At 47.3% G+C, this 27,009-nt stretch overlaps 1 protein-coding gene across 1 annotated transcript in view; it reads right to left on the reverse strand.

The window, feature by feature from the left end:
- Positions 1-27,009, reverse strand: part of MARCHF4 (membrane associated ring-CH-type finger 4) — a 105,748-nt gene that overhangs the window by 35,036 nt on the left and 43,703 nt on the right. The window contains exon 2 of the mRNA XM_039555278.1: positions 985-1,140. Coding sequence (XP_039411212.1) covers positions 985-1,140 — 156 coding nt within the window. The remainder of the gene's footprint in view (positions 1-984; positions 1,141-27,009) is intronic.

Below are 27,009 nucleotides of genomic sequence, written 5' to 3' on the forward strand. Positions count from 1 at the left end.
CCACTGTAATGCCTCTCCAGTCCAGATGATGCTGATTAAGCAGTAGTGCCTGGATGTAATGTGCTTTCTTATGGCCAAGGCACTAATGGTGCTCAGCAAAGGCATGCAGCAATTAATGCATCTTCAGGCATTGCCCCCGCAATAAATCAATAGCTATTAAGGATAATTTATCCCATTTTTAATAGTCACACAGGTTTCTCCATTATGAATCCTGATTTTAAATCACCAGTCTGTACTGGGAGTTATTCAACTACAATGCTTTTGAACTCAGATAAGAAAGAAGGTGTGTCCTTGGATGACTTTCACAGCCACTTACATCAAGATGTGCTTTACCTGTTGTGTGCACATCTGCAAAAGTCCACCAAGAATCAGGCTTGGAGAGACCAGAGTATCAGAGTCAACACCTCTTGTGCCATGCCATGATTACGGAAGAGCAGTAAAGTAAGAAAGGTGGCGAGATCAGAGAGGAGAGCTCTAAAAAGCTTCCATCTGCCTCCTCCATCCCTCATGCCAACACAGGAGTCTCAGCAGGAGGAGATAAGGATTAATGGTGCAACTATAAACACACGGAGTCTCAACATACTGCTCAGTCACAGACTGCATGCTCTGTTGCAGCAAATCCCACAGTGGCTCTGTCCCTGCCTGCCCCTGGAGACAGAGGCATACCTGTGGTCTCCAGTAGACACATTTGAATGGCTGTGAGGTGTTATAGCACTGTTGTGGAATTTTCAACAGGAGGCAATATAGGCAGTGAATATAGAAATTTCCAAGGACAGAAAGAGCAGACTCCCAAGGGATGCCCCCAGAACCACTGAGTAGAACATGGGGCCTCTTTGGACTAGCCCCCTGCAACCCTTTCTAAGTGTCTGAGACATGATCCCTGTGCACAGGGAGGGAAAACCACATAGGTAAAATCCACTTGCTCCCAGAAACAAAAATTGAAACAAGAATAAATAGACTTTGAAATGTCTCTAGTACCTTTACCTGCAGAGGGTTCTTTGTGCTTATGGCAATGACGTGATACTTGTAGTAACACAGCTCACAGCTCCAGCAGCCTCTCTCGCTAATCCATTTGATCAGACATGGCTGGTGCGTGCACTTCACAGATCCATCACATCGACACGGGCTCAGCAACTCCCCCTGAAAGAGACAGACAGCATCAGTAAGGCTTCCCTCCTCCCACAGGCACGGCACAGCATGGCACACGTGGCGCAGCATGGCACAAGATCCCTCACCCACCCGTGTGAACTTTCTTCCTTTTTACCTGGTTTGGCTCAGGCAATCATGCTGCCTCCATCCCTTTTCCCTCTAATAATGCTTGGCAGATGTGAGCTGAGACTGGCAGGGATGTAGTGGTCTCAGACACTGGGGTCTTACATGCCTTGTTGCCACTGAAGGAAAAGCTAGATGAGCACAGCTCTTACCAGACTCCAGAGAACCCACACTGACCCCAACCAGAGAACACGCCACTGGTTCACTGCTCAGGTTTCTATCTCTCTGCTACCAATTTTAGAAAGTGAAGTTGGTGGTGGGGATAGTTGTGAGACCACCTGCTGCAGACTGATGTCCTGCTCAGACCAGGGCATCTTCCTCAAGCCCAGTCAGGAAAAAGGTCCTCAAATTTCTTCCCACTTTCCCCACGGTCCACTTTCCCCAGACAGCCATACTGGTGAATAGCTACAGGGCTGGCTATCTGCACCCTACAAGCAAGCAAGATGGAGAACAAATCGTGTCCTGGCTTGTGACACAGATGGTTATGAGTGGTGGCCGAAACACTGAACCTCCTGGCTTGCTCCCTTGTTTCTGGTGTAGCTTTTAACAAGGTATCCAGGAAAACCCCATATTATTCTGATCCATCTGCTATCATCCTGTTCACCATGGGACTAAATTCCTCTCTGCACACAAGCTCAGAAGCTCTTTACAGTTGTTTGCCATTGTCTATTTAGGTTAGAAGACAGCCATTACATTTTAGTCCTCACTGTTTAGTGTTTAAAAGCCACAGTATAGACTCCAATAGTATATTTAGCTGTGCTCCAAGATTAAAAAGCTTTTAAAGGAAGAATAAGAATATATATGGGACAGAGGAGGCTGGATCATACTTTCAGCATTGGGGAGAAGATATTTGCTCTTATAGCCCCAGATCAGCTTCATCCCTACCATGACAGAGCACCAGGATAACAGACACTGGCATTGGACACTGCTGGATATGGTAAAAGACATCCATGCCTTGGGTTATGAACCAGTTCCTGCTCTTGCTAACCCTGGGGGAAACTGTCTCAGCTTCTAGGTCACTACATCAGGTCTCAGGACCTGAGGAACTGAGGACCACACTGGGCAAGAGTGGTACTTCTTTTTACGAAACCTAATGCGAACATGTTAATCGTTTCATTTGTTTCAGCTAGGTGACCTAAAAATGTCATCTTTCATGAAATTTTAGCAAAACTGTAAATAACTGTTTATGTTACAAACCCAGCCTTGGCTCTACTTGTTACTTGTTTTCATTACATATTGGAGGGGATACAAAGGGAGAGGAGAGGGGGAGAAAGGAGGGTTGTAGGCTCCGTGAACCTTTTCCACCTGGAAAGGGGTGACATGACAAACCAGAAGAAGGGAAGCAGGGAAGGATTAGATGGGAGAAAGGTGCATGTGGGAATGAGCACTGACATTTGGCATTCCAACTCCCCATGTGAGCTCCAGTTTGAGGGGCTCTGGTTTGGCTGTGTATGTTTGTGCCCTTTGCTGAGACTGGGGTGGGACATCACCAGTGTGATAAGGAGCCCAGAAGAGCAGGTACTGCCAGACAGGATGCAAAAGGGGAGGGATCAGAGCTTGGCACAGCTCCTCTGCTTCCCTGCTCACCAAACCTCTGCCACACCAAGAGCCAGCCTTGTACAAGGACCGCTGCTCTGTGCCTCTGCTCTGCCCTTCTCATCTCAGTCCCTGGTGCCTTATTTTCTCAACAGCTTCACTCCTCAGCACACAAGTGTGGCCCCAGCACCAAGGAGGTTATGCAGAAACCTCCCAGCTCTGCAGCATCCCTGCCTTTCCACCTCGCTGCACACCAGGGTCTCTTGGAGGGCTCAAAATGGTGAGTGCAGGACCTGGGCTTTGTCTAACGAGCAGCTGGAGGCATTGATGATGAGGGATCAGGAATGGAGCAGAATGGAGCAGGAACTCAGAGCACCAACCTCCAGGCAGAGGCAGAGGGAAAACGCTGTAGCTACAGCCTGGACTCATGTTGGCTTCTGGGGCTCTGTAATAAATGAATCTGAGCTTCTCTCTTCAGAGCCAGGAGATGTTCATAGATGTCCTACAGCACCATGGGGACCCAGTCTCCCTCCCTAACCCAGATGCTCAGACAGTCCTGCCAGCTCCTACAACCTCAGGATTCAACTGTGGAGATGAATCCCCCAGTAACTTGATTTTAGCAAATCTAGCAAAAACTCAATTTATCACATTTTCTCCAGCCGTCTGAAATATTACATCCTTGCATGTGGCACACAGCTATTTTTGCATACTGTGAAGCCCAATTCTGTCCACAGCAGGCATTTGTAAAACACTGCCACATGCACACACGCGCACATGCACTCCTGTACCAGCAGAAAAACAAACACCAGGGGCATATTAAAGGAATAAATCCTTTGTACAGCAAAGGAGAAGGAGTCTCATTGCTGGCTGTACAGAGAGATCAGGACAGACCATCAGCTGTGATACACAGGAAGGTCCTCTGCCACTAAAAGCTACAGGAACACAAAAGCGAACCTGAAGTGAGACACAGATCACAACAATTAAGAGATGGAAATTACATCCCCATGCCCATTTCTGCAGGTTTGTAGAAGACGGCTCTGCACAACATATTCTCCAGTGCTCAAACAGCAGCATTCCCACCAATTCCCTTTGGGGACTGCTCTCCAAAAACCCTTTGAAGGAGCTATTTCCCTACTTCACAACACTTATTTTTGCAACTTCCCTTTGTAGAGTTATCATCACTGGGATGAGCCTAAGCAGCATTTTTCCTTTGTCAGCAACTAGTGAAGAAATGCTCCCCAACTGCAAGCTTCCTCCTCAGCTTGCTCAGTACCATCTTGTTCTTCTGAAATACTCAAGTGTGCTTTGGATTCAGGGCACCTGCCTTTTATTTTTTTGCTATTATTCAAAACTAAATTAGAAAAAAACAGAGTTAACAAAAAGGGAAGGGTGCTCTAACTCAGCCACTACCATTTCAACATAAGCATGTAATACTCTTCCCTACTTCTGGAAAGAGTAATATATTAAGAAATTATATATAATATTCTTCCCTGTTTCTGGCTGTGATGGGAGCTTGTCTCGAGGAGCAGCAAGGGCAAGGCCAGGTTGAACTGGCTTTACCCTGAGGAGGGCAATACTGCTGGAGATGCACCGGTAATGCAGCTCTGCTCCAGCTCTGTCCTCTCCGTCTGGATTCCCAATCTGTACCCATTGCAATACATCCAAGTGGTTAATGATTATCTGGCCCCTGCTATTTAAAGCCTACTGGGAGGAGTGCTGAGAAAGGATGGAAAAAAAAATATTGCTGCTACGTGCTTGTGGTGCCTGGTATATCCAGGGAGAAAATAACCACGTCAGGAGCAGCGTCACCCCTGTTGAGTGCTGGTGGCAGTGTTTCACCTGGCTTTTATCTGTCATTTATCAGTGCTGGGAGCCCATCCACACATTGCTACCACAGCTGCAGCTGCTCACCCACCAGCACGCAGACGTGGGGTGTGTTTCCCAGGCCTGTTCTTTTAACTGCAAATCAAGTACAGCAAATTTCCGCCCAGTCTACTTTAAACAGGGCAGGGCTGGGGATGAGGGTGTCATTGGGACTGGATGTGGTTGGTCTTCTGGGTTGGCCCAGCTGTGCTGACCTACATCTGGTGCCTGGGCTGCTCCTGAGCACCAGTTCAGCTGGAAAGAGCCATGTTACCAGCATCCTGCTACCACAACCATTAAAGCAAACATTTTAAATGCCAGTGCAAGCTGTAGAGAAAACCAAGATAGCTGATGGTGATCTTAAGACCTGCAGTTTTTCTTCACCTGTGCATTTTCCCTGCTCAGGTATGCAAAGTAGCACGAGCATCAGTCACAGGAGCAGTGCCCTGGGCCAGAGCAGGTCAATGAGAGGATGCTGAAAGAGTTGTCCCATCACAAGGGCTGCCATCTGTGTGTGTGTGTGTACATGCAGCTGCTGCTGCTCACAGATCTGCATGCACACATCTGACTGCTAGCATTTATCTGAGTTTGTCTTGTTTGCAAAAGGAAGCCAGGGTCATTTAATTTCATATCTTCAGCTGTGTCTCCTAAATATACTTAAATCTTCACACTGAGTTTAAATGCAATGGGAAGTTTTATTATGGCAAATAAATGCCAAATGATTTCTATATTAGGAACATAATTACGGACAAATTAAGTCCAATGGCAAAGAGAAGCCCATTGTTACAGAGCTGGTAAACTTCAATAAATATGTACTAATGACCACTCTCTTCACACACTGACAAGAGCTGCCCTTCAATCCTTTTGAACTAAACACATGTTATTACCAGCATCTCAAATGCTTCCTCATGCATGTGCCAGCCACTGTGCCAGCCAGCAACAGGCAACAAGGGACATGGAACATCAGTGTGTATGTGTGTGTATATATACGTATTACATTGCATGAAATTCTCCAGTACTGGAGGAAATTGACACAGAGTGTGGACCCAGAGAGGACAGGACTTAGGTCTCCTGTGGTGTCAGGATAGCACAGGACATGGTTATGTATGGTGCTCTGGTGAGATGGCATTTCCCCAGGCACTTCAGCAGAGCTGGGCGCTGATCCCAATCTCCATCTTGGCAGCAACCAGCTGAGAGACTTTTCTTGACCCAGCTGGGGGAATACCCCAACTAGGCACTCCCTAATATCTGGAGAACCTATAGGAAAATCTATGCAAGTGATTATAAAAAGAAATCACCCAGACTGCCATCTCTGTGACCAGGACTGGCTCATCTCACAGCTCCCCTGCAAGACCTGGTATCCCTGTGGCATGCAGAGGCAGCACTGCCCATAGCAGGCAAGATCTGTGTGCCCTGGGGTGCTATGAGTACCCCCATCCCAACAGCAAGAGGAAATGCAGCCCCATAAAGGACTGGAGAAAAATCTAGCTCTGGACAATTGTTTCTGTTGCTCAGCTGTGATTTTAAGCCTGTGGCTGCCTGGCTGAAGTCTTTGGTGTGTGACCCTGGCAGCTCCCTGGGTCAAGATCACGTCTCTGCAGGGCTCAGGTGTGGTAGAGGTGTGGGTCCCTCTGTAGGTCCCTGTCCCTTGGGACTACGAGGAAGCAGCCACAGCTGGGCATGTCAGGCTGGGGGCTCTGAGATGGGTGTGGTGGGGGCACAGCTCTGCTTTTTCATGGTTTTCTGCAATTTTTGATGGGTATTAGCTGTTCTGGCAGCCCAGTGAATGGGGCACTTATCTCTCACAGGACGATGAGAAATCCAGCAACAAGCCTCAGGCATCTCTGCCTACGAGCTGGGTGTGAGCAGGCAGGGATCTCAGCTTTAGTGCACCCAGCAAAACCATTACACACCCCTCCAGGACCACCAGGGGTATTTTGGTGATGTCTGGGAGTGTGGGCGCTGGTCGGGAGAGGGATGTGTCTCACAAGGTCCTGAGCTGAAACACAATGTTTGTTCCACAGTGAGTCTTGTCTGAAAAGCCATCACGTCTGCAGAGCTCCTGATGCTCCAAAAACAACACAAATTGCCTTTCCGCCCACGGAGGCTGCTGCTGCTGCAGCACCTGCAAGGAGCACCGGGGCTGCCACCCCGTTCAGGCTTTTTCTGCACCTCTCCGAGGAAAACATGAAAGGCTGCAGCCACAGCTGCAAGGAGGGCAAGGTGGGACCTGCCTCGCATTCTCCTTCTGCTGGAAAACTCATCCCACCACTGCCACAAGAGACATGACTTCCCAGCTGAGCAGCTGATGCCCACAGCCTCTGGCTTTACCACAGACAAGGGAAATTTTAAGTTTTCTCTGCTCTTTCCCGTCTGCAGTGTTTTGTGCCTGTCACCACTGCTGAGACAGACAATGACAGAGGTGTCAGCTCAGAATTTGGGAGTGGGATGGAGAAGTGGGAAGGGAGACTTTCCATTTTCTGAGCATTACCATTCCCCTTGGGGACTCTTTTGTCACTGCAGAGCTGAGGGACCATCACCTCATCTGGCTGCTCATCAGGGTAGGAATGAAGCTTGCCCATGTTTTAAGTCAAAACATGTTTTTTTTTGCTTGAAGCAGATGACTCAAGAGTCTCAGCTGTGCTGGAGGCAGACAGCGGGTCAAATCCCTGCACCCTCACGCCCAGCAACAGTGCAGGGATGTGAGGGAGAGGCATCTGACTGGTCCCATCTCAAGGCTGTGCCCTGGTCAGCAGAGAACAGCAAAGTCCCAAGAGGGCCCTGAGCTGCACCACTGCACCAGCCTTGCTCCTATTCTTGCCACCTCTGAGTGGGATGTTCCAAAGCAAGACCCCTCACTGCACTGTCCATGTGGCCCCAGGGGATCCCCATTGCTTATTAACAGGGATGGGCGCCACGTCGGAAAAGCCTGAGGGCAACCTCCACACTCCACCTTTCCCAACAGGGTAAGCAACGGTGCCACAGACTCAGCCAGGCAGGAGCAGCGATGGGTTTCCTCTGCACACAGATCATCTCTCAGCTCTGCCAGGGAGCAGGAAACAGGATGGCTTCTTTTCCTCCCATAATTGCTAAAACCTTAAAGGAGTTCTGCAGGGCAGGAGGGTGGGAGAGAGAAATGAAGACGAGGAATAAAATCTCATGAAGAAAAGAAAGAAGGAGGAAGAGGCTTGAGAAGTCCTGGGCGCAGAAAGCCCAGCGCATTAGAGGCAGCTCTGGCTCCCTCAGACAGGAGCCTTCGCTGCGGTGACTCATCCTGGGAGCAGTCTGGAGTGGTGGCTCTGCCCTCGCTCCTTCACTGATTTCCAGGGGAAGGTGATTGAAAACAGCTCTGCTGAGCTTAATGTGAACTGTCAGGGAGCTGGGGCGCATTTGACTTGGTAACAGAAGAGAAAACAGGAAAGTTGTTGAGTTTAATAAAAAATATTTGGACATGACCCAATCCCATTTCACTATAAAAAACAAAAAAAAAAGGCCTTAATCTAGGCTGGGGCTGTTTCAGTATTTATATGACAGTAACTTAGTCATGTGTTTGCCCACAGCCTGGTACTGTCCAACAGCTCTGAGTGTTTCTTTGCCACCACTGGCAAAGGCCAAAGGCAGCTGGTTCAGGAAGGGCTGGGTGTCTCATGGCTTAACACCAATTCCCTTCAAAAGGGCGGAAAAAATGCATTTTTGTGAGAAACAGAGAATCACAGGGCATTTTATGTGCAATGAGCTATGGAGTCCTTTAACACCTGGTTTCAGGCCAGTGGAAGGTGAAGGGCAAAGAGCCATTCGATTTAAGTCCTGCTTGGCCAGCAAAGGGAGACAGCACAGAAAGGGATGCTGGGGATTGGTTCTCACCTGAGCCAACCACTGCAGCGCAAGTGAGAGGGAAGGACAGTCCCTAAGGGTCCCCGTAACTGAGAGGAAAGATGCTGAACTCCATCTCTGTGTGTGGGTCTTGCCAACAGACAGGCCCTTCTCAGAGGAGATTCCGCTGAACAGGAATCCAGACCCAGCAGTTTTCCTCAGAGCAAATGAGAGCAAATCAGAACCAGACAGTCCTCAGAGCAAACCAGTTCCTCAGCAAACACAGGGACCTGCAAGCACTCCTGCCATGTTGTTGTTGCCACCAGCGAATCCATGATGAAAAAGCTGAGACTGATCCTGAAAAATTGTTCCACTAGAACAAAGTCAAACCTTACCTGAAATATGGAATAAGAAATCAGGAATTAACTATCAACAGCGCAAGGAGCAGAGAGGTTGCAATATAAGGTATTTATTTGCTTTTCTCTCTACAGAAAGATTTTCACAAGAAAAATTACTTGACTTGTGTGTTCTACAGCCCACTTCATCCTAATGTCATTGAACACGTTTTTGATTAGCTGATTTAAGTAATTCTTACTAAATGTTGCTCAGTTGCAAGGAATCAAAAGGCAAGTGTCTCAAATATCACCTGCTGTGCCTCATCAGGTGTGATAATAGCACCGATTAAGTGAAGAGCCTTCAGTGCACAGAAATCACAGTGCTGCACATGTGAAATCAGGATACCTGAATACCCCATAGCACTCCGGTGTTGCAGCGAGCTCAGCTCCAGACTTGTCCTGAATACAGAGTGGAGCTGTTTCAACATCCCAGAGAAGAAATGTCCTAGTCTGTAGCTCCTGGGCTTTCACCCAAAGCACTGAGGGCTTTAAGCTTCTGGAGATTTACCATAGACCACAACCCTTTCGTGAGCTAGAGCACTCTGGTTACTTCTGAAAAAGAAATTCACTGTTGTTTCACTCTGGCTCTTCTTAATTAAATTTGAAGTATTTCAGACAATACTTAGATTTATTCTGTGTGTGATACAAGAATGAATTCAATTTTTCTCCCTAGGATGCGATGCTGGGATAAATCTGATGCGATACCATGAAGTCAAACAACTCTTCAGCACAAATCAAGTACCCATAAGTTATAGCTTCTTGTAATAAATTTTCAACCAATTAAAGAGGGTTTTTTGGTTGGGTTTTTTTTTGGTACAAATGGCTTTTTCACTAGAGAAAGCCTCAGCTAAATAAAATTTTTCTAAATATACTTCTTTTTTTCATGGGAAAAAAAGATAGCAATTATTCCTTATTATCTCTAAGTTCAAAGTATAAAGTTAATGCTTTCAGAATGCGAGTACCATACAATGCAATTCTTATCAGAGATGTGCTCATAATTCAGCAAATTGAACTTTGCAGCTACTTCCCTGGGAAGCTGTTCATAAAGATATTCAGCTAATGGCCATTTCAGGAAACATTATGCCATCAGCAGCTGAGGAGCAGCCATGGAAAATCCACAGAAATGGATGCTGGCTTGACTCTCCACACGATAGACCCCACTTGTAAAGACAGTGAAACAAACAGAGCAAGAGCCTTTTTGTCTTTTTACCTTTTTTTTTCTCAGAGAAAGCTGAAAAAACCCTTCAACATTAGAGCTGAGAAAATCTTTACTCTGTAATATTTGCCTGATCTTCCTGCTTTCTTCACGAATGAGAAAATGGCCAGGTGCTATTGGCAGCCTTACAGCAGTGAGATGCTCCTTCCAAAAGTGCAGCAACTGCTAAGGAGCTGCTTTGCCCTAGTACCAGCAGCTCATCAGTGGAGGGGAGCAGAAAATGATGGCAGCCAGGATTTGAGGGTTGTCATTTGCCATAATACCCTCAAGTGACCCCAGTCAGGACTGAGGGAAGCATGGTGGGGAACTGGGGGGGCCACGTGCACGTTCAGTAAGTGAAAGCCAGTAATAAGGTGCAAACAGAAGCACAGAGCGCATCTCCACTACTCAAAGGCAGTGTTTCCCAGCTGGGAGTGGAGATGAGGACATGACAGGAGGGACTGTCCCAACAGGTCTGGATGGGAATGGTTATGCAGGAGCTTTTTCTGCTCCTTTTGGGATGGTCAAGACTGGCAGCTCAGAGATGGAAACCCTGCAAAGCCACATCTGTCTCCAAAGCAGTTTGTGTCTCCTGTGGCATGAGGTAGAACTTGAATGTGGGCTGCTGGCCTTGGCTGACCTGGGGTGAAGGCTGAGGACAGCCTGGCAGGGGGCTGAAAGCAGAAGTGAGGTGGGAGACGACAGAACACACACAGGGCTGCTGCAGTGGCTGGGGAGCTGTGATGTAAAATAATGAGCATGGTTTGTTTACTTTTGGCTTTACTAGTGGTGCGGGACTGAGCTGTTTCATTAAGACGTGGCCTGATCCGCTTTTCCTTTCTGCCTCCCAGACTCAAGGAGAAGAATATGCAATTACAAAGTTCACTCATGTAGAGCCCTTCAATTACTGGGTAACTCTGTTATGGCTTTTCCAAATGTTACAAGACTCGTGCAGTAGGACATGACATCTGAAGTAATTCATTCTTCATCTGTTGATTAGCAGAAATTAAAATGGTTCTGAGAACATCCCAATTTATGTGAGACCAAGTTCCTTATCGTCTTAGTGGTGAAGGCATTTCTTTTTATTGTCTCGGGCAACCCTGCAAGCAGAGCTGTTGAACAAAAGTACATGAAGGAGGCAGCAGACGGGGCAGCAGAGGGGAGAGTAGAGGCCCACAGGGTCCGCAGGGTGGTGGAGCTTCAGAGCCTTGCCTTCCAATCCTGCCATAAGGTCACTTAAATGTTTGGCAGAAAGTCAAAATGCTTGCTGGAACAAACGTGCACTGGAGGCAGAAGCACTTCCTTTGGAAACAATGCTGCTACAGAGTGAAGCTGAACTGCCTTTACCGTCAGTGAGCTAAAAACCAGCCGTAAATATAAAGGGTTTCTTCTGCAGGTGTCTGCCAGCAGCAGCAAAGCAGCTGACTGCAGGATGCACTTGTGCCGTGATGATGGATACCACTCAGGAGCCCAACAGGCAGAACTACCAGCAGCACCTCTCCTGTGGGCTCTGGTGGGGGTGTTTGCAGGGCTGGCAGCTCAGGGTCACCCTGCAGGACTCAGGGGGCTGTGAGACAGATGGAAGAGCAAGAGGCAGCACAGAGCAGCCTGAGTAAGTGATGGGATAAGGGAGAGGACAAAAGCAGCAGGTCTCGCACCATTTGGTCATGGCAAGAATGGTCACATTACCCTTTCATTTGCTTTCTATTTTCAAGGCATCCTGAGAAAGTAGGTGAAGTCCCCTGGGGAAAGGCTGGGATTAGGAGGCGGGTGAGCACACTCTTGCTGACTCTCAGAACCATCCTCCCTGCCACCACAGGAGCCTGGTCCAGAGCTCATAAACCCACAGGCTCACTTAGCTGAAGTGCAGCAAAAATACATCGTGGGAAAAAAGAACAGGCAGCTCAATCCCCAAATCCCTTTGCCTAGTGTGACAACTTTCCAGTCAAGAGCAGCTCAATCGGATAGAGCCAGAGGTACCAGTGGCACTGGCTGCACTGTTCCCAGGGAAGCTGCACAACCTTAATTATGATTTTTTCAGGGCTACCCTGGCAAAAGGCTTCCTGTATATGAAGCTGCATAAATCCATGCATTTCAGTCTTTGCCTGCATACGCCTCCTGGAAAGCTATCCTGTGTTCTCCTACTTCAGCTGGGTAATCCAGCTTTCCCTTTCACAGGCAGAGTACGAAACAGAAAGGAGAGAAAGTAGAAATAAATGTAAGAATAGCTGCAACATTAGTCAAGTGGGCTATAAAGGCCATTTTTTTAATCAGTCTTTTGCACAAGTTGAAGACCATGTTTATTGTGTGTGTAGAAGTGAAATACACACACAGAGATGTGCATTAATACAGTGCCACGGCTTTGAGATTTCAGTGCACAGATATTAAGCATTACATAGGGCTGACTTATCTTCAAAAGGTTATTGCTGAGTCAGATGATACACTGATTGGCAATTTACATACTAACAAATACATCAACACTGAGGCAATGTCAGATGCTATGCACAGCTATGCTCACTCCAGAGGTGGCTGAATTTCAAACAGTGGCTGAACCATTTGTATCCCTCAGCATGAAAGATGCCCTATTGAAATATTAATTATTGCCTCTCTGTTACTGGTCTTCATTGTGCTTTGTCAAATTGGTTCTCCTGCTCTTTCCCCATGGGATTTGCTGCATCAGATACAGAACCTGTTTGTGCCAAGCAAGATCCCTCCTACCACACCTGGATTAGCTTAGCTCGGTGAACTATGTCCAGTCAGATGGGGCTGTGGCCTCCCAGCATCGTCCTTTGCCCTCCTCCGAAACAACACATCTCCTCTGTAACAACTCACAGTTCTCTCAGCTAGTTGTGTGTCCACACAGGAAGGGTCAAATACCTGTTCCTGAGTTCCAGTGGTGGAGATTTTATTGTCTTTCTAACCTGCACTCAGCTTTTAGAATGAGATTGTCCTTTACATCTGCCCAGCTGCTCTACTCCGCTTTCTGGTGCACCAAGCCAGGAACAACAAGAAAATGCCGAGCCCACTTCCCTGATAGTGACCTGCTGTATTCTGGCAAGAGTAGTTACTCCTTCCCTATTGTTCATTCTGCAAGCAGCTGGGATGGAAGAAGGTCACTGGAGAGAGAAGAAGAAAGAGGGATGCTGTTCTCATCGCTTTGCTCTGGGTGCCATGGGTACAAAGGGGACAGGGCTGCAAGTCCCAAGAGCTGAGTTCTTTTAGTGCAACATTCCTGGGCTTTGTTATGCCAGAAGGATTTTAAGAGGTTTTTGAAAGCTCCTAGGGTTTTTTTCTTGCCTTTGCAGAACTGGGGTTGGTAGAGAGATGAGCACAGAAATGATCACTATCCACACGTGTGTATTACCTGGAAGAAGTCCCACTAATGATTGATTATTTGTGTTCAGGGCAGGGTAGTGTGTAATCACCTACTCATCTGCTCTTTGGCGTCAAACACTGAGAAGCTGTGTCTGCAGAGCTGAGAGCATTCAAGCAAGACTAAAGAAACTCATTACCCAGCTATCACCCTCCACAGCGATGCACCAGGAATGGGAAATACCTGCAGCAGCCACAGATGCTCCTCATGGGCTGCAGTGTGATGGGAGCACAGCCATCTGCAGCTGGCATGGGCAGAGAGGGCCCTGGGCCCAGCTCTCCCTCCTACAGCTCTGCTGATGTCCTGCTGCAGGGTTTGGGGAAGTCTCCATGTTGGGACCCTTGCTCTGTGCATCAGGGTAATGACTCTTAACCACCACCCAGGGACAACAGCAGACTTCATTTATCTGCATGTGTCCAGGGGGTGTAAACATCTTGAAAAAACAAGGCCGCTGAAGAGAAAATTATTGAGCATGGCTGCCCACCTGTCTGTATGGACATCGATCTTCACCACTGTGTCTTTGTTGCTCTGGCAGCCAGAGCATGTCCGAGCCTAAAGGACTGGGGCAGCCAGTTCTGCTCTGGAGGTAGGTCCCATCCCTGCAGCAGCCCTGTTCACCTGCAGAGGTGCTTAAGTGGAACCTATTTTTCAGAGGCCCTGCCAATGTTCTGTGACAGCAAACTGAACCTTTAAGGAAAAAGCAGTCTTTTACTACTGCACAGCCTCCTAGTAGGGGGGCTTCTCTTCTTCAGTATGTTTATACACAAATTCTCAGTCTGACTTCTGCATCCTAGGGGAAAACAATGGGCAGTGGCAGAGGATTTTTTGTTTCCAAAACGAGTACCTCCAGCTACCATGCAAACCTGTGAAGGGCCAGTGCTCAGTGGTCCCTCGCTGCAGGGGTAGCAGAGCAGGGTCGAGGGGCCCTACCAGAGATACAACACCTGCATCCACAGATCTTGCCCAAGCCATGTCTGCCTTCATCTCTTGTATCCACACATTTCCACAGGCAGTAAATACACTTCAAGGTTTTCTTTTTGAAGGGCAGTGAGTATGAAATGAAAGCAGTGGTGCCTCTGGCAAGGGTATGGCAATCATCCCAAGAAGCTGAAGAACTTCTGACAGCCCCAGGGCCTGGAGGGTGAAAACACTCCATGTCCTCCAGACCCTTTCCTTGTGCTTGGCCACATTCCTGGGCTGTGGTAGCCGCCAGGGAAGCTGAACAAGATCTCTGGGTGGGACCTGCATCCTGGGCTTCACTGTTCAGGATCTCCAGCTATTTTGCCCTCCTGCTGCTGGAAGGAGAGCAGTGGGTTTTGAATTTTTAATTTAATTCCTTCTCTTTATTTCTTTGGAGATATCGGAGATGAAAGTCTGCCTGGTAACAGTGCTGAGGAACACAAGCACATAGGGGGAAGGTCTTAAAGTGTGTTCTGCTGCACTGCCACGTGTTTTAGGGCTGGCTGTATTACAAATTGAAAGCAAGGTGTCCAGGTCCCTCCTGACCAGTTCATTTTTTGGTTAAATTCATTGCTTAATAGGAAAAAAGTAATAATCCAAGCCTGCAGCTATTAGAATTGCCCATCATTACAGAGGGGAGCTTGCCTCCCTCCTTACCTGATTAGGTTTCAAGGAAACAGGGACATAAGCTGAATGACAGTTTCCCCAAGGTGAGCCAAAAATATGGGCATGTTTGTCACCACGGGAATGGTTTTATTTGCACAGCCTGCAGGTAACTTGGGCACGTGAAGGCAAGGCTCAGCGTTTGGGCTGGAGCACAGGAGAGGGAAAGCGGAGGGGAAGCGGTCACCTCGGCGTAATGTGATGTGATGGAAGGGAGCGAGGTGTGAAACTGCAAAGCAAACTGAGCCGCGGGAGCTGTGCTGCGAGCAGTAAACGCGGGCTGGCAGCAGCGCAGAGCCCGGCCCGGGCTGCCGGCAGTCGATAGCGGCCGGCTGGGCACCGAGAGCCAGGCGGGACCCTGCGGAGATTTGTTATTTGCTTTTCCCTACGAGGCAGGGACAAACCACTGCTAGGACTGAACGTGTTAAAGGCACACCACCTCGAGACTGCCGGCAGACCCAGCCCTGCCTTAACCTGGGTGAGGCTGGGCTTCTCTGCTTCGAGCCTTGGGATTTTGGGCGGAGGGATCTCAGGGCTGATCATCTGCTCATCGTCCCAGGGCACGAGCCCTTCCGAGCAGGGCTGTCCCGGGCTTTGCACTGTCCCCAGCTTTGCACGGATCCTTGCACACTGTCTTCCAGACGCAAACCCAGAGCATACCCTGCATTAACTATGAAGCAAACTCAGATATGCACAGGCAGTCACTCATACCTGCCTCACTGTGCCATAAGCTTCCCTTTCCTCCCTGTCTGCTCTTTACATCACCTCTCTACACGCATGAATTTCTCTTTCTTCATTCCAGACTGTCAGAAGGAGATGGCAACAGACAGCTGCTTATCCTATGTCATGTCCACCAGCAGTGTTGTCTCAGGAGGAACATTATATATTACAGCTGTGAAAGATGATGGGACAATACCTTGGGACAGACACAGGGAGTGAGGGCCAACAAGGGAAATGCCATTATTCATCATTGGTGTGGGTTTACTCAGGCTTTTTACACACTGGTAGTCAGTTACGGAGACTGTCACACATAGAAAAGCTTCCCAGTTCCCACCAGGCAGCAGAGGGAGGATCCTGAAGTGCCCTAGAACATGAAACAGTCCTACTAACAGTCTTTAATTATTAATATAACCCTAAAAACATCCTGTCTAAAGTAAAAAATATTTCCAGGTGCCTAACTTCCAAAAATACAGTTTGGGGAGACCCTGGGGCTCCCCCAGCTCAGACCTCTCCCTGCAAGGACCACAGAGCATCTTTACAGCCTACCTGCAGCTGCTGCAGCATTCCACTTCTCCAAAGACTGACCCAGGAGAACTTCTGCCCAAACCTTCTGTTCACATTGGTTATTGAAGACCTCTGTGGAAAGCCATTGGGCTCATTTCCACAGTGCTGGGGGCATTATCAAACACACCTGAGTATCCTGAGCACATCTTTTAAGGGTGGAAAGTGAGGCTGGTATAGGGTTTGGAAAAGGCAGTCTCTTCTTGGGCTAGTGGCCAAGAGCAATCCCAGGGTCCCCAGGAGGCAAATGTCCATAGCTGAACTGCTTCTCAGAGCAGCTGTGAGGAGGTACTTTTCAAGCTTCTATTAAAGCAGTCTGTTAAAGCTGTCTGGGTATGGGTTCGCTATGGGTCACATAGGAAGCTTGGGAAGGTTTTGCTGGGTCTGTGGTGCTGCTGCTGCTGCTGCTGCTGCTGCTGCTATTTGGGTGGCCGTGTCCATGACCAGCTCTGATGAAAACCAGCCTGAAATCTTGACTGGGGCCAGGGAAGACAGAGATACATAGAATGGAGCCTGTCCCTAGAAGCAGGATGGAACGAGGCTGAGCTCCCTTTCAGTCAGCAATGCTGTGGCCTTTGTTTGGCATTAGTGCGTTGTGGTATGTTTCTCTGAGCCATGCAGGATTCATTTCCCTGGGACAGTGAAAATGTTAGGCTGCACCTCCTTCCCAGGAGGATTTAGCTCACTGGTCTTGCTGCCTCATGGGGAGCAGGTACCACTGATTTTTCTCAGCCTCCCCTTTCCTGTCTCCTCTCCTTGTCTCCGTGGACATGCAGTGCCCGCATGTGCTCTGTAAGCTCATTCCCAGGCATGGATTGGAAGTGTTTGATAATGAAATGCAATCTAGTTTTATTACTAAAACACAGCTATTGTCATGTAGAAGGAAAAAAAGAAGAAAAAAAATCCTCTGGCAGCCTGTGGTGACCAGAAAACACATAAAACCACTTCTCATGAAGGAATTTGCCCCTGCCCCAGGGTGGGCAGCCCCTACAAGACTGATTTGTCCTCAGTGCAGCCAGGTACAAATGGAAACATGAGCTCTGAACTGAGCTGACAGGGATTCCTCCTGCATCCACCTTTATTTACTCTGGACGCTTCTCAGGTACAGAATTTCTCAATAGCAGGTTAATGGCTGAAGGCGAGTAGGGAGCTGGCACGAGATTTTTAACCTGATGCTAAACACACTTCACCTTTAAGCATCTGTGCTTCAGAAGCCCCTCACAGAAGCCCCTCATAGTACTCCAGTCCCTAGAGGAGACTTTCAGCTCTGCACAGTGCAGGACTAGAAAATGAGACTGCTGTAGATGTCAAGATTGTAGGTTATGTCTCACATACCTCACCCTTGCTGTGTTTTACACTCCAGACTTGTTTCCTCTATCATGAACCTGAATACAGACCCTCAGCCAATGGGGAAGGAATGTTTTTCACCAGAGAACTGATAGAGTTCTGATACATTTTTTTTCCTTTCTTGAACTTCAAGAGTTTGATATGGTCTTGGGTCTAAAAATAAGTTTTCTGTCCATGAACCACCATTTTTCTCATGTTTAAGGACTGGAATAATGGGTCTGCTCACATACTTTTTTTGTTGTTTTGGTTTTATTTTTCCTGTGGGTCAGGCCAATTTTTCACCTGTATCAGGTCAGCTGATGAAAGCTCTCTGCAAACCTTGCTGTGGACTATGGGACTGCACCTACACCTCCTTCCTGCCCTATCCCTAGGCTCACATAAACACGCCATTGCAACCCAGCAGCCTTTCAGGCAGGCATTTACTTATCTCTGTGATTTTGCTGTAATTCTGTGGGTTTGTGAGTTGTGCAGTGGTTGTTGGGAGTGCTGCTACTGTTCCCTGTGTTGCTGTAAACCTGTGATCAGGCATCACTCACCTCTAACCTGTTCTCGGGCTCCCTGCAAATGCAGGGAGCAAGAATCCATCCACCATAATAGGTCTTTAACAATCATTTTTGCAAGTGTGACAGGATAAGGTATGGTGAAATTGAAGACTGAGACTCTGGGGAACAATTATGAAACCAGTATTCTAAAGATGCTGATTTCCTTCTTGCAATTCTCTTTTCATTTATACTTCAGGAAAATTATTGTCGCTTCTGTTTTCTGAGAGACAAGCACTGCCAGCAGCAGGCTGGAGATGCTGTTGAGTTCTTTGGGATGCTTTTCCTCAGGCCAAAGACTTTTTTTTCCCCTCTATTCTACTGAATGGCTCATTAGATCCTATTTAGGTGGAAACAGTACTTATTTCACTTGGGAGATACTCAGAGCTGTGTGCCAGGCAAGCTCTCTCCACCTGGAATTATTTTGAAGGATGCTCCTCTGCAATACTCCAGTAATTGTAAGAAGATCACCCAGGTGTATTAGCAAGCTGGGAGCTTTGAGTGATAATGTTAAATGAGTGATAAGCTGTTTACTAATTTGAGGTTTATTTGTTCCCTCATGTGTGTGTGAGTTTGGAGCTGCTTGCTTTCAATGATCGTGGCTGGTTTCAGAATTGCTTGTCCTGATCTAGATTTTTAACACCCAGAGGGGGTTTAGCACAGGGGAATACCCATGCTAGAAACAGCAAAAGAGGTTGGAGAGGCACAGGTAGGCCTGCTGTGTGTGTGGCCTGATGGAAGCCGCAAGGTCAAGGAGGGAGAGTGATTATTTAGCAAAGTTCAAAGAGAAGCAGTGGGAGAAAATGAACAAAAATTCCCTGTGTGGCAAGGGTCCGCCTTAGCCTGGATGATGCTGTTCCGGGCTGGGAAGGGTCTTCCCCTCACACTGACTCTGGCCCAGCCTCCATGTGTCATGAACCACGATGCTTCTACTGTTTTTGTGGGTATTAGGAATAACACACCTTTACCCTTGCAGTCAGAGAAAAAAAAACTTCAATGTATTCAACGGAGGCTCTTCCAGAAAGAGAGCCCATTTGGGTTTGACTTCAGAGGAAGGAGTTTCAGTGCTGCAATTTTGTTGCCTTGCACAGTAGCTTGACAGTATCTCCTTAGGGAGAGCAGACCACGGCAAGCAGCTCTGGGATGTGGGGAGAGGCTCTGATGCTGGTGGCCAGCCACACATCTGCCCTTGCTAACTGAAGTGAATGCCTTTGGGTTCGGAAATTGGAGCCTGCTTTGAGCAGAAAGATGTAAGATGGAAGAGATCACTTCAGCCACCAGCTCCAGCCTCCTGTTATTGCACGTCATAAATTTGCTCTCAAATGTGCTCTGCCTCATTATAAAATCAGTTCAGTTTAATGACCCAGCTCCTTCTGGAATGCTCCTCCAATAGCTCCCTACTTGGTCAGTTGGAAACTTGTGAGTTTCACCCTAAATTCATTCAAGCTCTATGTATATTAAATATTCCTGTTCCAGAATAATTTGGGGGACTTAAACAGCTCTTTTCCCTACCCACAGTACTTCTCTCCTGTGTATTTACAGGGACAAATCAGGTCCCCTGTCAGCAGTTTATTTTTTCCCTGGGCTCCCAAGCTCCTGCTCAGGAGGCCACCCTTGGGTTTGTGTGTAGCCTGTTTCTGCCCTGTTGCTGGATTGAAACAGCCCTCCAAGCACGGGTGGTGTGCTCGCTGTGCTATCTTGGCCCAGCCTTGCATGCAGCCAGATACAGGTATCAATACTGCAGAGAACGGTAGGGAGACCCTGCTTTCCACTGTGTTGCAGGATCACATTTGTCTTTTTCAGCCCAGAAGCACTCTGGTCACGCAAAATCACTGCAGATGCAGCAGAAACACCAAGTCTGTGTTACAGACACACAGATCCCAGACTTCCTCAAGGAGCTCAGTTACCTTCTCCCTTTTCCAGGGGTAGAGATATCAGACACAAGGAACCATCATCTTTCTGCTTTTGATGTGTGCAGGACTTAACAGCAGCAAGTGCAGGAATATTATTTGTACCAGAAGGCATATACTGGAGCCTTGTGAGACCAGCCTGTTTGAGGTGGAAGCCTCACAAGTTACTCCTAAAGCCAAAGGGTCTTTAAAGGATGGGAACCCCTAGCTACAAAAAGCCAAAAATATGAAAGAAAAACATGAAGGAGCACAGCAGCAAAAGCCCAGATGAGCTGAAGATTTCCTTCAGCAAAGCAGAGCCCTCAGTGTCCCTCCTGCCTGTGTTTCCCTCCAAGGCTCAAGGCACACAGTGATGTTCTAACCCACAGAGCTGGGAGGGGGGAGTGCTGGAGAGAGTTCCACTTCTCTCTAATGGCAGAATTCTTATGTTTCCTGCTCATCAGTTCAAAAGTTGCATTGTCCAAACAAATCATTACAAAAGGGCATTAAACAAACATCTCCTTTCATTTTCCACAATAATAGCTTTATTCCCGGAAAACCTTGTTTGCTGCAAAAGAATTTAATGGGTGTAAGACAAATATACTGATTAACTTTCTAAATTTACTCACTTGGTGCAACAAAAGGGAGCTTAATCTTGCAATGATGTGATTTGAATGATGGGTACCTTTGAGAGGCAGGTCAGGATATGAGGTCAAATAAGGAGCTGTCCTGGGGAAATCTGCTGCTCTGCTCCTCTATGCCTCCAGCTGTTCCTGCACATAGGGCAGAGCACTGAACTGGAGGCTCAGACCTTTAAAATACGCTCGGTGCCCTTCAGTACAAGGCAGTCCTTCTCCCAGGTGTGCTCAGGCTGGCTGTGGCAATGGCAGAGTCACACCATGACCTCAGGTTCACAGGATGCACAAGAGGGAAGTCTGGAGTGGGTTAATTTCTGCTCGACATCTTTTGAAGTCTATGGCTATTTTCAGACCTCATCCTGTGAAGCCAGTGGGAGGTTGCAGGCAGAGATCTTGAAGAGCTTTCTGGACCCCTTTGGTGTATCACCCCTCTGAGCACATGAGCAAGAGTACTCAAATAATAGTGCTAGAAAAGCGATGAGGTTGTGAATGCATTTCCTAGCACCTTTCTTCTGATGTTTTTGCAGAGGAAAGGCACAATCCCCCATCTGATTTTTGAAATCCCCCATGGCTTGGTGAATTTGGCCTTTGGGTTTCAGTGTAGCCCATGAATGTGGCTGGTGGCCAGCTTGGTGGCTTATTCTGCAGTGAGACATCTTCGATGCCCCAGCAAGGGAAAACCCTGAGTCATGGTGACGCCTCGTTCAGCTCTGATGTCTGGATTGGATTAATAACCTGGTCAGCTTCACACAATTGTACAGAGGGAGGGCAAAATCCAAGGGGCTGCCACTAAAACTAGTTCATTCAGGCCTGCAGCCAACATTCCAGATGTTCTGAATCTTCTGGGACGTGTGGCAGAAAGGATAAAAACAAAACAAAAAAACCAACCCAGCTCTTTAACACTTAATTCACATAAATTTTTATGCTTTTTCTCATCCATGTTGCCATGGCTTGTGAGAGTATGAAAGCACTCTAGGGATGCAGGCAAAGATTTAAGACATAATCCCTTCAATTTCAGACATTTAAAAAATATGAATGCACCACAAGAATAACTGCTTCTCCCAGGTCTAAGAGATGTTAGTAGTATGTGAAAGGGAAGGTCAGAAAGGATAAAAGAAGACTCAATCTTGCTCTGCAGCAAATTCAACAGGAAACCTCTTTTTGACTCTGCTGAAATTGGGACCTTGAAGAAAGTGTCTCCTGCTGAAACATGCTGGGGATATTTTAAAACCAGATTAATAAATAATTGGACCATCTGCATCAGAGTCTGTAAGTGGAGTGACACATGGAGGGTGTCTGTAAATGGAACAGCTTCAAATATGCAGAGTAAAATACACAGTGGAATGGATTATTTTTTTTCCAGAATAGACATAATTATTGCCCATTTGCGTCTCTATTGCAAGCACAATGAGAGGCACTGCCTTAGAGATGGGCTGATTTCACCCAAGAATGGAACAGACAGACAGTAAAAGATTGTGCCTGCCCTGCAGAGGTGACAATCATATTACTGAGACAGAGCAGAGTCAGGAGCAATACCAAGGAAATGGTTTTCCTGAGGCTGTGGAGCAGATCAGCTTCCCATTTCCTAGAGTCCAGCTGGGCCCCTTTGCTGACAGAAGATGATATTGCCTCTAAGGCCACCAATATCTGTTGAATCTCCTCCCATCACTCCTGGGCACAGTTTGTGCTGCACTGGACAAGTGTTTTAATTAGCGTTCCTCTTGGGGCTGCAGCAGTGGTTGGGGTTAATGTTTCACAGCCACAGCCTTCGTAAGAACAGGGTCAGACCAGAGCTCACTGAAAGAAACTGCTTCTGGACCACTGAGTTTAGTAACTCCTAATCCCTCTTTCAGGTGTTTTATTGGGTTTTTTCCTCCTGCAACATCCCAAGGAAGTGAGCTGCCCAGCTGATGCATTGTGCTTCCTTGTGCTGCTTTTCGATCTGGTAACTGGGCACCCTCTGGCTCTTGTAGTGGAAGCAGTGATGAGTAATTAACTGTTCCTTGTTCTTGATGCTGGATTTTATAGCTTTCTACCCTAAAGTCCCCACTACCATTCACTTGCTGAGCCAAGGTGAACTAGCTATTTAGCTTCTTGCTTTCTAGAAACACACCAAAGGAAGGTGGTGTATTTTTTTGGGAAAAATGTCTCATTTGCATAACCTATAGATAGTAGCAACATCAGCCTTTTTTAAAACCTGGAGAGGAACATTGAGAAAGGCAGTGACAGCAAGAGAAACAGTTTGACTGAGAGACAGAGTGTGGGATTTATCATATCTAGTGTGCAATGCTCCCGTGCAGACTCTCCATCTGAGCTTGGCTCCCTGAGCTCCTGGTTTAGGGACAAGTCAACACAGGTAAGAGAGGACCATTAACCACCCACAGCAAATGAGTTCGTCTTGCCACTTCCTCTCTGGGCTGTATCTGTTATTGATCCATGTGGACAGTGCTTGGGTTCTCAATGTTTCTGAAGGTATTTGGGGTGCAGTGTGCTCACCTTCCCTTGAACACCTGAAAATTTCTGATCTCAATGGCAGAAATTATGCCTCAAAAAATCTGAGATGTGGTATTTTTAGTCTTTTTGCTGCACAATCATGCTGACTAGAATTTAAATTTTTTATAACTGCAAAAATATTTTTGATCAGTTGATGTCTCATTTATGCTAATAGAATTAGCTTTTATAGGGATAACTCCTTATTTTTAAATTGTAATTGAAATTGCATTATATGTATGTAGAGGGGAGACGGTCTTCTCTTTTGGTTGATTTAAACATATCTTTACTGTGGATAATGCACTTCATATTTTTTACAGAACAAAAAAGAAAAATCTATATGTCACTTCAGCTCTTCTTTCAGTGTCCTCATGAGCAAAGAGCACAGCAGCATTAGCATGAAGCAGATGCTAAATATATAAATGCATGCCAAAGACCTAGAAAAGGGTCCTTACTCATGGTAGCAATGGAATCTATCTCTAAAAAAATATATATAAAGGAGTAGAGATAATTATACAGATATAAAGATATAAATAAAACTATACAGGAGTAGAGCATCCCCTTGAAAAATGAGGAAGTTCCACTTGGGTGGTAGAACAGATAAGGCTTCCAGGAACAGTCAGGCCCTAACTTTAGGCAGTGTGTGACCTAAAGAATGGGACAATACCAGGACTGTTCCCATGAGTGCACAACTGCAGGGGTACCAGGAGAAACAAACCCTGCAGCACTTCTCTCCAGGCACTGCCCTGCAACCAAGGTAAGGCCATGACTGAGGACCTCACCTGAGCAGGCGGTTAAGAGATGATGGGACCTAAAAATGTGGGACAGGATGGAGGACTGAAAATAGGTGTTGCCATGTGTATCCCATCCTCTCCCTTGCCTCTGTTTTCCCTAATGTGAATGTCTAAGAAAAATTCATGAACAGAGATGAATCAAAAGAGCTGTTTTGGCCAGGATGGACAGGACACATCCATGCTGCACCATCAGGATAACCCATGTTCCCTGCTTCCACATGAGGCAATCTAAGGCCAGTTCCTGCTGGCATCAGTGCGCGCTTGAGCACAGCTCTACACTCAGTCCCACCAGCCCTCACCATGGAAGATCCTCTGGTGGAGTCTCCAGTCATAACCTGTATCCAGACCCTTCAGCTGATGGGATGGATGGCAAGGCAACATTTGTGAAACCTTGGCTGCCTGTTATGCTCCGTGGTCTTATAGTCTTAACCTTCAAGGGTAGGAAGTTGGTTTTCATGAGCAACTTTCAACCCAAGCCACCTGACCATCCCCTGCTGAAATTCATGACTGTGGGCTGGGGCAAGGTGGCTGTCATTCTCTGTAGGAGATTTGGGACAGGAGACACAGAGGCAGCTCCAGTTTGCCACTGCTGGCAGGTTTGATAATGGTTTAATCCTCATGCAATGTCTCCTCTCTGCATCCAGGTATTCAATAAATGTAAAGCAGAAATAAAAGAATTGCCTCATTAAAATCTGGTCACAGAGCTGGAGATAACACCCCTGTTTTTGTCAGATATGAAGTCACGCAAGCCCCAGCAAGGAAGGGAAATGATGGATGGAGTAAAATGTACCTCCTGTCCCTCAGACACCCCCCGCTCCTTCACAGCCCCATCAGCGGCTGCAGTGAGCACGTAACAATAATGAATGACTGGCAGCGCTGCACGGATCCCTGCTGGAGAGCTGTCAGCCAGGGCCTCCTGGGAGGAAAGAGTGAGGAAATGGGAGGATCCTGATTGAAAAAATAACCCCTGATGCAGATCTCCAGTGACTAACTCCCCATCCTCATCAGAGGATCCAGATGCAACCCCTGGGGGCTGATGTCTGAGTTGTGTCAATGTGGCTCCTTCTTCCCTTCTCAGCACTGACACCTCTATCCTTTTGGCTTTATCACTCCAAACTCCGGGTTGAAGGCTAGTTCCCTTGCTCCTGGCCTTTCCTTGAGCATGGCCCATGCTGGAGAGTCACCTACTCTCACCTACTCACCTACGCTCTAACAAAAACTCCCTGACTCCAACCCAGCCCTACTAACCCATAGCTGTGAGGACATCTCGACATCTTGCTCCTGCAAAACCACGTCATTTGGGGCTATGGCCCAGAAACAAAGTTCAGCTCTTCTCCTGACAGAACCACCCTACATGGGCATTCACTGACCAGGATTTAGAACAGTGATGTAGAAAGCAAAGAGCACTATTTTTTTCCTGATTCCAGTCCCCTGAGCACTTGGATACTGTGAATGCTCTGTTTTTTCTAAAAAGGAAGCAATACCTGACCACACTGGGAATAAACTCCCAGAGAAGTCAGGCAGCACTGAAGCTTCAGATCTGAAGAAAGGGAAGGGACACAACATTAATCTAGATCTTAGAAAAACCTTTTCAAAGAGCCCCTGAAAAGGCCCTCTCCCCCTACATTTAGTTAGCACTTTTAAATGCATCGAACTCTAGAGATGTGCCCTGGGCAGTGCCATTAGAAAAAGCAGAAGATTGGAGCTGATCTGAACCAAAGTGACCCAAAAGCTGAATTCAGGTTTAAAACCTCCCCTGGAGGGTTGCCCTCATTAGATCAGTCTGACTCTCAGACTTCAGTCTCTAAGAGAGATGCAGACAGGTGCAAGCAGATAAGATTCCACCTGGAGTACTGCATCCAGCTCTGGGGTCCTTAGCACAGGAAGGACATGGATGTCCTGGAACAAGTCCAGAATAGTTCCCTGAGGATGATCAGAGGGCTGGAGCACCAGTCCTGTGAAGACAGGCTGAGAGCTGGGATTGCTCAGCCTGGAGAAGAGAAGGCTCCAGAAAGACCAGACTGCAGCCTGTCAGTACTCGAAGGAAGCCTTTAAGAAAAATTGGGACTTTTTAGCAGGGCCTATTGTGACAGGACAAAGGGTAATGGTTTTAAAGTAAAGAAGGATCAATTTATATTAGACATAAGGAAGACGTTTTTATGGTGAGGGTGGTAAAACAGTGGGACAAGTTGCCCAGAGAGGTGGTGGATGCTCCATCCCTGGAAAAGTTCAAGGTCAGGTTAGATGAAGCTGAACAACCTGATGTAGGTGAAGATGTCCTTGCTCATTGCACAGGTGTTGGACTAGCTAACCTTTACATCCAATCCAAACTATTCTGTGACTCTATGACATCTCCTGGCCTGGTCCCAGCTGCCTATGGAGGCTGATCCAACGCTGCCCTTGGGATGTCCCCTCCTGCACCACTGTGTGTGTGAAGTGTGAGGACACCTTCTCCCTGTCATGGCTGGGGACAAGGATGAAGCGGTGATGCCGCACTGCTGGATGGGGCTGTCTTTGGGGGTACAACCTGGTGGTCCACAAAGCTGTTCCAGAAACACCATCTCATGTTTCTGCAAAGAGCAGTTGCTTTCAACCCCCCTGCAGCACTGTTGACTCAACACTGTGAAGCCCTGAGCACCTAGTATGTGAGTACTGAAGGTGCTCACCTCAGCACTGCTCCCCACAGAAACAGGCGGGGGGCTCAGCAAAGCAGGCAATCAACATTTTTCCTTTTCCCCCCCAAATTTGCACACCGTAGTGACAGTTCAGGTTGGTTCTGAGTAATTCACCAAAATCTCTCAGGAGGTCTGTGGCAAAATTTGAGTTCTATCCCCATCTCCTCTGAAAAAGAAAACACTGAATGACATTTTATTTTCCCTGTGCAACACATATATTTTGGTACGGGCCAGTCAATAGATTTTCAGACAATTCTAGAGAAGAATTAATGTTAACATAGGACAG

The sequence above is a fragment of the Corvus cornix genome, chromosome 7 (assembly GCF_000738735.6).
Source record: "Corvus cornix cornix isolate S_Up_H32 chromosome 7, ASM73873v5, whole genome shotgun sequence".
Lineage (NCBI taxonomy): Eukaryota > Metazoa > Chordata > Aves > Passeriformes > Corvidae > Corvus > Corvus cornix.